This window comes from Chiloscyllium punctatum, chromosome 5 (assembly GCF_047496795.1).
Source record: "Chiloscyllium punctatum isolate Juve2018m chromosome 5, sChiPun1.3, whole genome shotgun sequence".
NCBI classification, from domain to species: Eukaryota; Metazoa; Chordata; class Chondrichthyes; order Orectolobiformes; family Hemiscylliidae; genus Chiloscyllium; species Chiloscyllium punctatum.
Window position 1 is genome coordinate 107656395 of NC_092743.1, and position 12583 is coordinate 107668977.

Genomic DNA, 12583 nt, shown 5'->3' on the forward strand with positions numbered 1-12583 from the left:
TCCAAACATCGACTGGGACTGCCATAGTGTTAAAGGTTTAGATGGAGATGAATTTCTTAAGTGCGTACAAGACAATTTTCTGATTCAGTATGTGGATGTACCTACTAGAGAAGGTGCAAAACTTGACCTACTCTTGGGAAATAAGACAGGGAAGGTGACTGAGGTGTCAGCGGTGGAGCACTTTGGAGCCAGTGACCATAATTCTATTTGTTTTAAAATAGTGATGGAAAAGGATAGACCAGATCTAAGAGTTGAAGTTCTAAATTGGAGAAAGACCAATTTTGACGGTATTAGGCAAGAACTTTTGAAAGCTGATTGGAGGCAGATGTTCGCAGGTAAAGGGATGGCTGGAAAATGGGAAGCCTTCAGAAATGAGATAAGAATCCAGAAAAAGAATATTCCTGTCAAGGTGAAAGGGAAGGCTGGTAGGTATAGGGAATGCTGGATGACTAAAGAAATTGAGGGTTTGGTTAAGAAAAAGAAGGATTCATATGTCAGGTATAGACAGGATAGACCGTGTGAATCCTTAGAAAAGTACAAAGGAAGTAGGAGTATTCTTAAGAGGGAAATCAGGAGGGCAAAAAGGGGACATGAGATAGCTTTGGCAAATAGAATTAAGGAGAATTCAAAGGGTTTTTACAAATATATTAAGGACAAAAGGGTAACTAGGGAGAGAATAGAGCCCCTCAAAGATCAGCAAGGTGACCTTTGTGTGAAACCACAGAAAATGAGGGAGATACTAAATGAATATTTTGTGTCAGTATTTACTGTGAAAAAGGATATGGAAGATATAGACTGTAGGGAAATAGATGGTGACATCTTGCAAAATGTCCAGATTACAGAGGAGGAAGTGCTGGATGTCTTGAAACGGTTAAAAGTGGATAAATCTCCAGGACCTGATCAGGTGTACCTGAGAACTCTGTGGGAAGCTAGAGAAGTGATTGCTGGGCCTCTTGCTGAGATATTTGTACCATCGATAGTCACAGGTGAGGTGCCGGAAGACTGGAGGTTAGCTAATATGGTGCCACTGTTTAAGAAGTTCGGTAAAGACAAACCAGGGAACTATAGACCGGTGAGCCTGACCTCGGTGGTGGGCAAGTTGTTGGAAGGAATCCTGAGGGACAGGATGTACATGTATTTGGAAAGTCAAGGACTGATTCAAGATAGTCAACATGTTTTTGTGTGTGGGAAATCATGTCTCACAAAATTGATTGAGTTTTTTGAAGAAGTAACAAAGAAGATTGATGTGGGCAGAGCAGTAGATGTGATCTATATGGACTTCACTAAGGCGTTCAACAAGGTTCCCCATGGGAGACTGACTAGCAAGGTTAGATCTCATGGAATACAGGGAGAACTAGCCATTTGGATACAGAACTGGCTCAAAGGTAGAAGACAGAGGGTGGTGATGGAGGGTTGTTTTTCAGACTGGAGGCCTGTGACCAGTGGAGTGCCACAAGGAACGGTGCTGCGCCGTCTACTTTTTGTCATTTACATAAATGATTTGGATGCGAGCGTAAGAGGTACAGTTAGTAAGTTTGCAGATGACACCAAAATTGGAGATGTAATGGACAACGAAGGGGTTACCTCGAGATTACAACAGGATCTGGACCAGACGGACCAATGGGCTGAGAAGTGTCAGATGGAGTTTAATTCAGATAAATGCGAGGTGCTGCATTTTGAGAAAGCAAATCTTAGCAGTTCTTATACGCTTAATGGTAAGATCCTAGGGAGTGTTGCTGAACAAAAAGACCTTGGAGTGCAGGTTCATAGCTTCTTGAACGTGGAGTCGCAGGTAAATAGGAAAGTGAGGAAGGCGTTTGGTATGCTTTCCTGAACTGGTCAGAGTATTGAGTATAGGAGTTGGGAGGTCATGTTGCAGTTGTACAGGACATTGGTTAGACACACTGTTGGAATATTGCGTGCAATTCTGGTCTCCTTCCTATCAGAAAAATGTTGTAAAACTTGAAAGGGTTCAGAAAAGATTTACAAGGATGTTGCTAGGGTTGGAGGATCTGAGCTATAGGGAGAGGCTGAACAGGCTGGGGCTGTTTTCCCTGGAGCGTCGGAGGCTGAGGGGTGATCTTATAGAGGTTTACAAAATTATGAGGGGAATGGATAGGATAAGTAGACAAGGTCTTTTCTTTCTGAATGATCAGTTCTTCAGTTTTGCCAACACTGAGAGAGAGGTTGTTCTCATTACAGACGTCACAATGCCTTCTATCTTCTTTCTGAATTCTGACTCATTGTTATTTGATATTCATCCTACCACAATGGCGTCATCAGCAAACTTGTAGAAGGCATTCATTCAGAACTTGGCAACACAGTCATTAATGTACAGGGAGTACAGTAAGGGGCTGAGACTGCATTCTTGGGGTCTCCAGTCTTGAGTGTTATTGTTGAGGAGGTACAATTGTCTGTCTTCACTTATTGCTGCCCATGGATCAAAAAGCTGAGGATCCAGTTGCAGAAGGTGGAGCCAAGACCAAGTTTTGTCATCAGTTTGGAGGGCATAATGGTGTTGAAGGTGGAGCTGTAATCGATAAACGGGAGTCTGACATAGGTGTCCTTGTTGTCCAGATGTTCTCAGAATGGGTGCAGAGCTAGGGAAGTGGCATCCGCTAGAAGCAGGTAAAATCAATTCCCTCCCGTTCTCATCACCATCTTACTGCTGGGCATTGCACTAAGACTAGGACACGCTCAACTTCAGGAAGCCATTATTGAACAAATTTATATTCAACTCCCTCGAAGAGAGGCCACTGTGACAAATGCTTGTCTGTAAAGTATACAACAAAAAGAAAGCAACTTGCAATTATGTGGCAAACCTAATGTTGTAAAATATCTGAAGGCACTTCACCAGAGCTATAAAAACAAGTCAGACATCAGCCACTCGAGAAGCTATTAGAACAGATAATCAAAAGTGTGATCACAGGTGGAGAAACAGAGTGGAGGGTGGGAATTCAGGACTTAGAGGACAGCTATGGCTGCCAGAGGTGCAGTGGTTATAATTGAGCAGAGACAAAAGGCCAGAATTAAGTAGACTCAGAGATCACAGAGGCTTGCAAGGCTGAGATTTCTGAGATAGGGAAAGCCATGGAAGGATTTGAAAACATAGATGAGAATTACTTAACCAACTGCCAAAGTAGGTCAGTGAGCAGAGTGATGACTGGGATATGTTATAAGTGATGACATGGCCGCTAGAGTTTTTAACTGAAATTTATAAAGGAAATGACCCATCAAATGTAATTATTGTCTCATTGTCTGCAGAGCAATCAAATTCCACTGAGGGCTGGTTTAATAATGAGGTCCATGGTGGAGAATGTGGTATTTACATGAACAGAGATGGCTTTGCCACTTGCAGCCTTATCCAAGGATTCACGATCTGGAAATGCTGGGAATATGGAATATACTTCCAGGTGAAAGGACACTATCATTTCTAAATTCTGTGGGAGCTATTCGTTCAGGTCATCTGAAAAAAATATTTACTCAGTGCTGTTTGAGCCAGTAAATTATATTCATTAATCAAAGTAGAAGCTTAGTTACCTCATGCTGATTGCTTGGTGAGAGTAGATCACTTGGACAGAGTTGCTTGGTAATACATTCATACAAAAAAATCTGCTCCTCTACAAACAAAACAAACACATTCAAGCCTTGTGCCATTTTAAAATTACCCAGGAGTTGGGAATCTATATGTTCCTGTTGTTTTCACCATGGCAATGCCTTAGCCAATTAGAGTCAACTTGCCAACAAAAAAGAAGCCTGTTCTTCCCCAGTGGAGGGCTCTCTACGCGGGAGTCCTCCCCCTTTCTCTCGGGGATCTGGGGTGGAGGGTGCTGCACGCAGCAGTCCCCTGCAACCGCAGGTTGCGGTGGTTCACGGACTCCCAGCCCAACTGCTTGTTCTGTGGCGCAGTGGAGTCCGTGGACCATGTATATATTGGGTGTGGGCATTTGCACTCCCTTTTTGATTTTCTTAAAAACCTTCTCCTCTGCTTTTGGTTGCACTTCAGTCCCACGCTCCTGATCTTCGGGCACCCGGTACGGAGGAGCGAGGGCAGATCTGAAGACCTCCTCGTGGGTCTGCTCCTGGGCCTGGCCAAACTGGCCATCAACAGGTCCAGGCAGCGGGCCATGGAGGGGGTTGTTAGGGCCGACTGCCTGCCCCTCTTCCGCGGTTACGTTAGAGCCCAGGTATCCTTGGAGAAGGAACACGCGGTGTCCACCAACACCCTGGAGTTGTTCAGGGAGAGGTGGGCGCCGCAGGGAGTGGAGTGCATTATTTCCCCCTCCAACTCTATTTTGATTTAATCCCTGCCCTCCCCTTCACTGTTTGATCACACAGCATTGCCCTTTGATGTGAAGGACACTGCTTGTCACTGGCCACTCGGGTGTTTCCTTTCTTCCTGGTGGTGGAAATTGAATAAAGCTTCGTGCACCTTGTGTCTCTCACTGTGTCTCACACCTGCACGCACACACCATGGGTACTGGGGAAAAAATAAGCACTACCGCAGTTAGGCAGTAGTGTGGGGGTAAGAAAAAAAAAGCCTGTTCTCCTGCCATAAAAATAATGCAATGTTTGAAATTTGGCATTCTTGTGTTTCCCCTGATGAGTGCAAAAGGAAAGACCATGGTAACATGTTTCTCTTTTCATTAATGCACAGAATGATTGTAAAATTAAATTTACAATTACGGTAACTAAATTGCAGGGGGAAAGAATCATTAATATTTAAAATGATAGCACCCATATTAACTCAGCTGGTGACATTGTGTCTACACTTTGTTTCATTACAACAACTTATATTTCTGTTGGACTAGTATAAGGTCATGGTGTATGTAGTAACTTGCCAGTAACACAAATTCACAGGAATGATAGATGCAAGGAGTATGATTATGAGACATTCTTTTAAATTCTTTTCAGTTTATAAGGGTAAGGGATGATCTAATTGATCTGTTTAAAATGCTAATCAGTACTCATTAGGGTAAACAGAGAGAAATAATTTCCTCTCATATAGGAGATTTTTCTTCCATTCTTCCATGGGATGTTGGTACTGCTGGATGGTCCAGCATTTGTTGTCTGTTTCTATTTGCCCTGGAGAAAGTGGCAGTGAACTGTTTTCTTGGATTGCTGCAGCTCTGGTGTGGAGGGATGCCCGGAGTGTTATTAGGGAGGGCGTTCCGGGGTTATGACCCAATGACCCAATGACAGTGAAGGAACAGTGATATATTTTCAAGTCAGGATGGTGAGATATTCAAAGGGGAACTTTCAGGTAGTGATTCCATATATTTATTGGTTAGTAGGATTTGCAAATTTGGAAGGTATCTTTGAATGAGGCTCAGTGAGTTACCTCAGTGCACCTTCTGCCCAATAGGGCATGATTTGAATATCCAAAATATAACCTAACATATATGTATTTTATTTCAGACAGAGGGATCAGTGCAAGTCTCCGAAGTGACTCTGATGGAGAATAAATTGAGTATTTTCTCAATGATTTATGCATCCTCAGCATCTGAACCTAAGATATCGAACAAGAGCATTCTTATTCGTGTAGGCCATCTTACTGTATTGCATTATGACTGCTGAATATTCAACTGTTTACATTCATGCTGTTGATTTGAAAGATTTGCAGAAATTTAGCATGTTTATTTTCAGATGGTCAAGAGTGATAGAATTTGTATCTGTAATTTAGATATCATTGCATTATAAGAGGTCTTGTGACACAGTGGGTAGTGTCTCTGTCTCCAAACCAGACATTCAAGGTTAAAGTCCTTCTCCAGGACTTGATGGCCAAGGAATGTGTATTTGTAACATTGCCAAACAGGTTTAGTGTCAACTGGTAAATCTTTTCACACAGAACATTGACTAAGAGTGGGAGTAATTCCCGACCAGCCATGTGATGGATTGCAGTTCGAGCTTATACTTTCACTATCCATAGTTCCAAAATGCACATAAAAGTGAATGAAGCCACAGTAATTAACGGGGCCTATTGGGTGGACCTTGGGTAAGAATCAGATGGTACTAATGATGTCATTGGCCCATCCCTCGCAGACAAGGATGATTCTCTTCCACTCTCAGGGTGAGTCTGTAGGTGCTGTGCAGTTCCATGCAGCTTCTGCAGACTCTGCCACACTTGGGGCAAAAGGTGGTCATAGGAAGGGGTGGGTGGGGGAATGGTGTGGCAGCACACTCCTTAACGTTTTCGCCTGGCTTCTGCTTCTTCCCGATGGCAAGTCTCAAGGAGCAACTTCCCGGATGCTCCTCCTCCACTTTGGTTGGTCTTGCGCCAGTGATGCCCAGGTGTCGGTGGGAATGCCGCACTTCACCAGTGAGTCCATGTGGGTAGCCCTGAAGTGTTTTCTTTGTTTACCTGGGGCTCGCCTGCCATTTCACTCGGAAGTAGAGCGCCTGCTTTGGGGACTCTCATGTTGAACAAGTGGGTGATGTGCCCAGCCCATCACAGCTGATCATGGGTGGTCAGTGCCTCAATTCTGGGGATGTTTGCCTAGTCAAAGACGCTGGTGTGGGTGCATCTGTGTTCCCAGTGGATTCACAGGATCTTGTGCAGGCAGTGTAGCTGGTACTGCCTTCGCGCTTGAGGTGAGTTTTGTAGACAGTCTTTGTCTTGGAACCATAGAGGAGGGTGCAAGATTCCAATGTGACTCTGATGGAGAATAAATTGAGTGTTTTCTCAATGATTTGTGCATTAATATACACAGCTCTGTATATTATGAGCTTGCTGTTGGATCTGCAGTTGTTGCCTTCAAAAATCCATATCCTCAGTTGGCTGAAGGCTGCACTAGCACACTGGAGGTGAAAATGGATCACTTCATCAATAACTTCAGTCACTTGTCGGTCTGCCTTTTCTTTTCCGAGCATGGTTACTGTTTTACACTCAGAAGTGCCACGTGCTTCAGGCTTATTAGTTCTAGGATCTCCTGATCATTCTCTTCAAACCAATCTTGGAGTTTCCTGGTTAAGTGACTGACCAAAATTTTGCAGGCATTGATGATGGCTGTCTTGAGGGCAGATCAGAGACTGTTGGAAACCTGCCATTCAGTGTTGCCCAGGGTTGCCAGATTTGTGGAGAGGAACTGATTGTATTAGGATATCTTTTCTGAGTCATGGAGTGCCTCAAAGTTGAATTCTTGCTGCACTGCTTCTGTGACACCGCTGTGGCAGGGCTGTATTTATGATGATCCTGGCTCGAATCAGGCAAAGGTCCTTCCTGCAGTTGTCAGCTCCTGTCATTGCGTGGGTGTTTCTAATGTCTTTCCAATCCCTTGCTCTGATGATGATGTAGTCAAGGAGGTGCCAGTGTTTGGAGCATGGGTGCTGCCATATTGTCTTTGGCGGAACAGTGTGTTGATGATGAGGAAGTTGTGGGCATGGCATTTGGTCAGGAGCAGGGTGCCATTGGAGTTTTACTTCCATACTTCCTCTTTCCCAATTACATCACTCCCAAAAGTCAACACTTCTGCTGACTCTGGATTGACATCGCCAAGCAAGATTAGTTCACATCTGCAGGGTCCCATGAGAGAGATTGGAGTAGAATTCCTCCTTATGCTCAGCTGCTGCATCAAGCATTGGTAAATATACACTGAATACTCATTTATACTGGTTCCAAGCAAGGGAGAGTCGGAGTGTCATGAGGTGTTCATTTATTCAGCAGGGGCAGTCTTTGAGTTGGTCCACCAGTTCGTTTTTGACGGCAAAGCCAACTCCATGGATGCGGCGCTGTTCATCGGCCTTTCCTTTCCAGAAAAAGGTGTAGCCATCACCTTGGTCACTGAGTTGGCCTTCCCCTGCCTGCCAGGTTTCACTCAGGACGGTGACGTCAATGTCATAGTGTCTGAGTTCCCCGGCAATGATGGTGGAGCGACATTCTAGTCTGTCACTGGCGGCACTCTTCATAATGGTCATGATATTCCAGGTCCCAAACCTCATCCTGAGGTGTGGAAGATGCCTGTGTGTGAGTTTGTTTAATATGGGAAAACCACTGCACACCAGTTATCACATGGGATTAGCAGTGTAAGGTCTTGGTGCAATGGCGAGGGGAGTCCAAGACAACTAAAGACCAGACACTACTGTTTGGCCTCAGATTGCTGCAGCTGAGTGCAGACAAACAGTTCGGTGCTGGGCAGTGCCTCCCACTGAGGCAGTGCGAGGTCTCAGGTGAGGAGAGTGGAAGGATGGGAGAGGATGAGATGGACAGCGTGGTCCCCATCATTGTACTTATCACATGCTGGTCACTCTCAACGTGTGATTGTGAAATTACTCGGTGGGGGTTGGGAGGAATTTATAAAAAACACTAAACTGGGTCAGGAGTTTATAAAATCACTGAACTGTGGGGTGAATAGTTTATAAAATTACTGAGGTGGCATTAGGCTGGGAGGGTATTATAAAATTTCTAGGCTCAGCTGTTTATAAAAGTGCTGAATTAGTTGGGGAGATTATGTAAACCCTGGGCTTTTGTTTGTAGCCTGTTCAGCACAGAAGCCTAGGGCGTGGGCCCAGCTGGAGCTGTTGCCGGTGCAAATCTTGGTGGTAGCCACAGTACTGGGGTTAATAAAAATACTAAAAGCATTAGGCTAGGTGGGTTATATAAACTCAGGGCTGGCAGGAGTGTTATAAAATTACTACGTGGCTATATAAACACAGTGCTGGGAGTAGGGGAGTGTTACAAACACTTGCTGTTTCAGAAGGTGCCGAGCAGATGTTTAACTGCCCTCTTATCCCGGCTGTAGGATATCCTCAGCTCTCACTCCCTTCGGTAGACTCTGAGCTGCTGTAAACCAGCTCCCATCGGTGGTCCACCCCAATAACAACATGGGTGGTTTGCCAACCTATCTCCATGTGCTACCTCTCATGGATTGATGGCACTGAGGGGTTTGACCAGTCTAAGGGCAGAAAATAGAAGAAATATTGTTAAGTTCTATCAATGATTTTTTTTGGTTGGTTGCGTGGATTAATGATCCAGAATGAACAGATGGGGTAACCAGGAACCAATCTGCAGGAATAATATTTCACTGAGTGCAAGCGGGCTCTGAAGGAGACAGTGAGAATACTGATTCATTCAGATGCAAATTAGAGAGATTTCCCTGAGAAAAGTACATTTTGGGAAGGGGATTTGAGTAATTTGAGAAATATCATGTGGTAATTGGAGGTGTCTCAGGAGGAACAGGGGAACACCGGGTTTCCAAAGCTGTTTGACCACAGGGGGTTTTCCTCATGTTGGCCTCTGTTACAGACTCACTGGTAGAAATGTATCACTATGGTCACTCCATTATGATTGTATTATGATAGTGCAGGTTGGTGGAGGGCGAACTAGATAGATTTTGGTCTTGTATTGGACAATAATCTCTGTGTTACTATCTGTTTGTCCCTAGAATGCCTTACTGGTAGGAATTAGCCCCATCTTCAACTGCTTGGATTTACAACCTGATGATTCTATTCTGAGCCACAAAAAGGGTAAGCAGAATTTTAGAAAAGCTTCAGATAAGGACAACCTATTCCAAACAAAGGATCAATGTAAATGTAGTTTCTCCAGGGAAAATCATAGAATGGTGTTATGGACTCACCCAGACAACTCAAAACAGTCTTAAGCTGGCAGCCCAGATCATAATTTTGCTCTTTGTTTCAGTAAGTGTACAGTGAAAATTACCCAGAGTAAGTTAGCTAGGTTGACTACCAGGTTTTAAAACAGACAAAAATTAATTCACAAAATTATGGAAAGAAACACAAAGGACAGAATATAGAATACCCACAGAACTCAGTCTATCCAAAAATACACTTAATTATGCTGTTCTGAAAATACACAACAGTCCCAATAAACAAGCCCCTTAAACATAGAGTAAAACTGGAACAGAGGCTTATAGGTCAAAGTTAGAAGGGCAGAAGGAGAGAGAATTCAGCAACCTGTTTCCCACACAGCTCCTGCTGCACTGCCTCAAACAAGACTTCAGCTTCCAGGACTCATCACTCCCCTTTTCTGATACAGGTTACTTCTAAAACATGAAAGCTTTGGCCTAAAGCCTCATCTCTCTCAGTAAACCCCTTCGTCTCTGTACCAAACCAGTCGTTTCGGAGCCCGGCTGTTTCACGACCCCTCTGAAAAAAACCCAAGGACACAGTATCCTTGAGAAAAGGCAGAGCTTTTAGAAAAAAGTATCAGCCTTGTATCACCTCCCCCCTTAAAAACATGAATCATCAATATCCAAAGATGGCTTCATTTTGAAAACGCCTGAAGAAAATTGGTTAGTACTTGAAAGCACACATATACACTACCCTGATATACACATTCAAACAAGCACAACCACATTCGAATTCAGGCTGTCGCACACCTGCCACCTAATGCCTCCCTATCTCATTTGAGTCTTGACTACGCATCGGCAATGACGTTCTCATGACCTGCCACATGTACAATTGTCAAATTGAACGGCTGCAACAACACGCTCCATCTAAGCAGTCTGGCATTTTTGTCCTTAAGTTTCTCCTCAAATGTCAATGGGTTATGATCAGTTTATTTAATTGTCTCAGATTCATCGCAGCTAATATAAACACTGAAATGTTGTAATGCCAACACGAAGCTCAGTCTCTTTCTGAACTGTTGAATGTTTCTGTTGAGGAATGTTCAACTTCCTGGAAAAATACTCAATGCGTTTTTATCCTTTCCTCATCCTCCTGCAGGAGCACCGCACCAACACCCACATCACTGGCTTTGATAGCCACCTTGAAAGGCTTTGCATAATCAGGTGTGGTAATGCTGGGATAGTGGTTAACACAGTTTTTAGGTTGTCAAACACCTTTTGACAGTCTGCTGTCCACTGAAACTTCTTGCCCCTTTTTATCAATTCGGTGAGTGGAGCAGCCACACTGCTAACATTCGGCGCAAACTTTTAGTAAAATCCATTCAATCCCAAGAACCATAGTACTGCTCTTTTCATCAACAGTGTGGGAATTTCTCCACTTACTTTTGTTTTCATATCCCATGGGGCTATTTGTCCATGTCCAATAACATGGCCCAGCAAGGTGACTTGGGCTTTGGCAAATTCACTTTTAGCCAGGTTTATCACCAAGCCTGCCTTCTGAAGTTGATCGAACAAGCCTGATAAATGGTATAAATGCTCCTTCCATGAGTGACTAAAAATCACCAGGTCATCAATGTACACCACACAATTGGGTAATCCAGCAATGATCTTATTACTAAGTCTCTGAAATGTGGCTGGAGCATTTTTCATACCAAATGGCATGATTTTGAACTGATACAGTCCATTTGGTATTACGAAAGCTGAAAATGCCTTTGCTCTCTCTGACAGAGGTACTTGCCAGTAGCCTCTGAACAAGGCCAACTTAGAAATGTAAGTTACTTGTCCCACATTTTTGACACAGTCCTCCAACAGTGGAATTGGATATGCATTAGTCTTTGTAACAGCACTGACTTTTCGATAGTCCACACATAGCCGTTGGGTACCATCTGGCTTTGGCACCATGACTATGGATGAGCTCCAGTCACTGTAACTCATTTCAATTATGCCATCTTGGAGCATGCGTTCTATCTCCTTCTGAACCTGTGCTAACTTTAGAGGGTTATGCCGATAAGGGTGTTTCTTAATTGGAATAGCATCTCCTACATCTATACTATGCACAACTAGGTTAGTACTTCCCACTTTATTTCCGCATATCTCCCCATGTGATAGTAATAACTCTGTCAGGCCATTTTGATTTTCTTGTGGGAGGTAACTTAATAATTTATCTCAATTTTTGACAATTTCCTTACAGTCCAATTTGATTTGAGGAATGTCTAATTTAGAATCCTCAAAACTTGGTTCTTCCTTCTGTGATGTAATCATTCTGTGATGTAATCATTAACACCTTCTCTTCTTGCTTTCCTTCCCTGTCAAAATACTTTTTGAGCATATTCACATGACACACTCTGTGAAATTCCTTCCTGCCTGGAGTCCCTATCAAGCAGTTCACCTCACTCAATTTCCTCTCGATTTGATAAGGTCCACTAAACTTTGCTTTTAAAGGTTCACCTATTACTGGAAGTAACACCACTAATGGAACAATTGCGAATTTGTGATTTCTTATCCACTTTTTGTTTCATTATATGCTGCAATACTTTTAAATGCTGTCTAGCCAGGTCCCCAGCTCGATTTAGTCCTTCTCTAAAATAGTCCAAATGGGTGGTCTCTGAATTCTGACTTATTAATTTCTCCTGAATCAATTTTAACAGTCCTCTTACTTCATGCCCAAAAATTAATTCAAATGAATTGAATTTGGTCGACTCATTTGGTGCATCACTGATCGCAAAAAGCACAAATGGAACTCCCTTAATCCCAGTCATCCGCATAGTCCTGACTATAAGCTCTCAACATGGTCTTTAGTGTTTAATGCCATCTCCCTAGCGCTCCCTGTGATTTTGGATGCAGTAGATTTGAATTGTTTTATTCCCAAGCTGTCCATAACCTCCTTGAATAGTTTGGATATGAAGTTTGACCCTTGTACCTGACTGGTTGTCTGTATCTAGCAAAAAATTTGAGTAATTATTTTACAACCCTTTTAGCTACGATATTGCATAATGGGACTG

General features: G+C 43.3%; 1 protein-coding gene across 1 annotated transcript in view; it reads left to right on the top strand.

Moving 5' to 3' along the window:
* LOC140476805 (fibrocystin-L-like) overlaps positions 1-12583 on the top strand; it is a 261275-nt gene that overhangs the window by 211164 nt on the left and 37528 nt on the right. Inside the window, 3 exon segments of the mRNA XM_072569599.1 lie at positions 3265-3413; positions 5419-5541; positions 9381-9462. Of these exon segments, the coding sequence (XP_072425700.1) occupies positions 3265-3413; positions 5419-5541; positions 9381-9462 (354 nt within the window).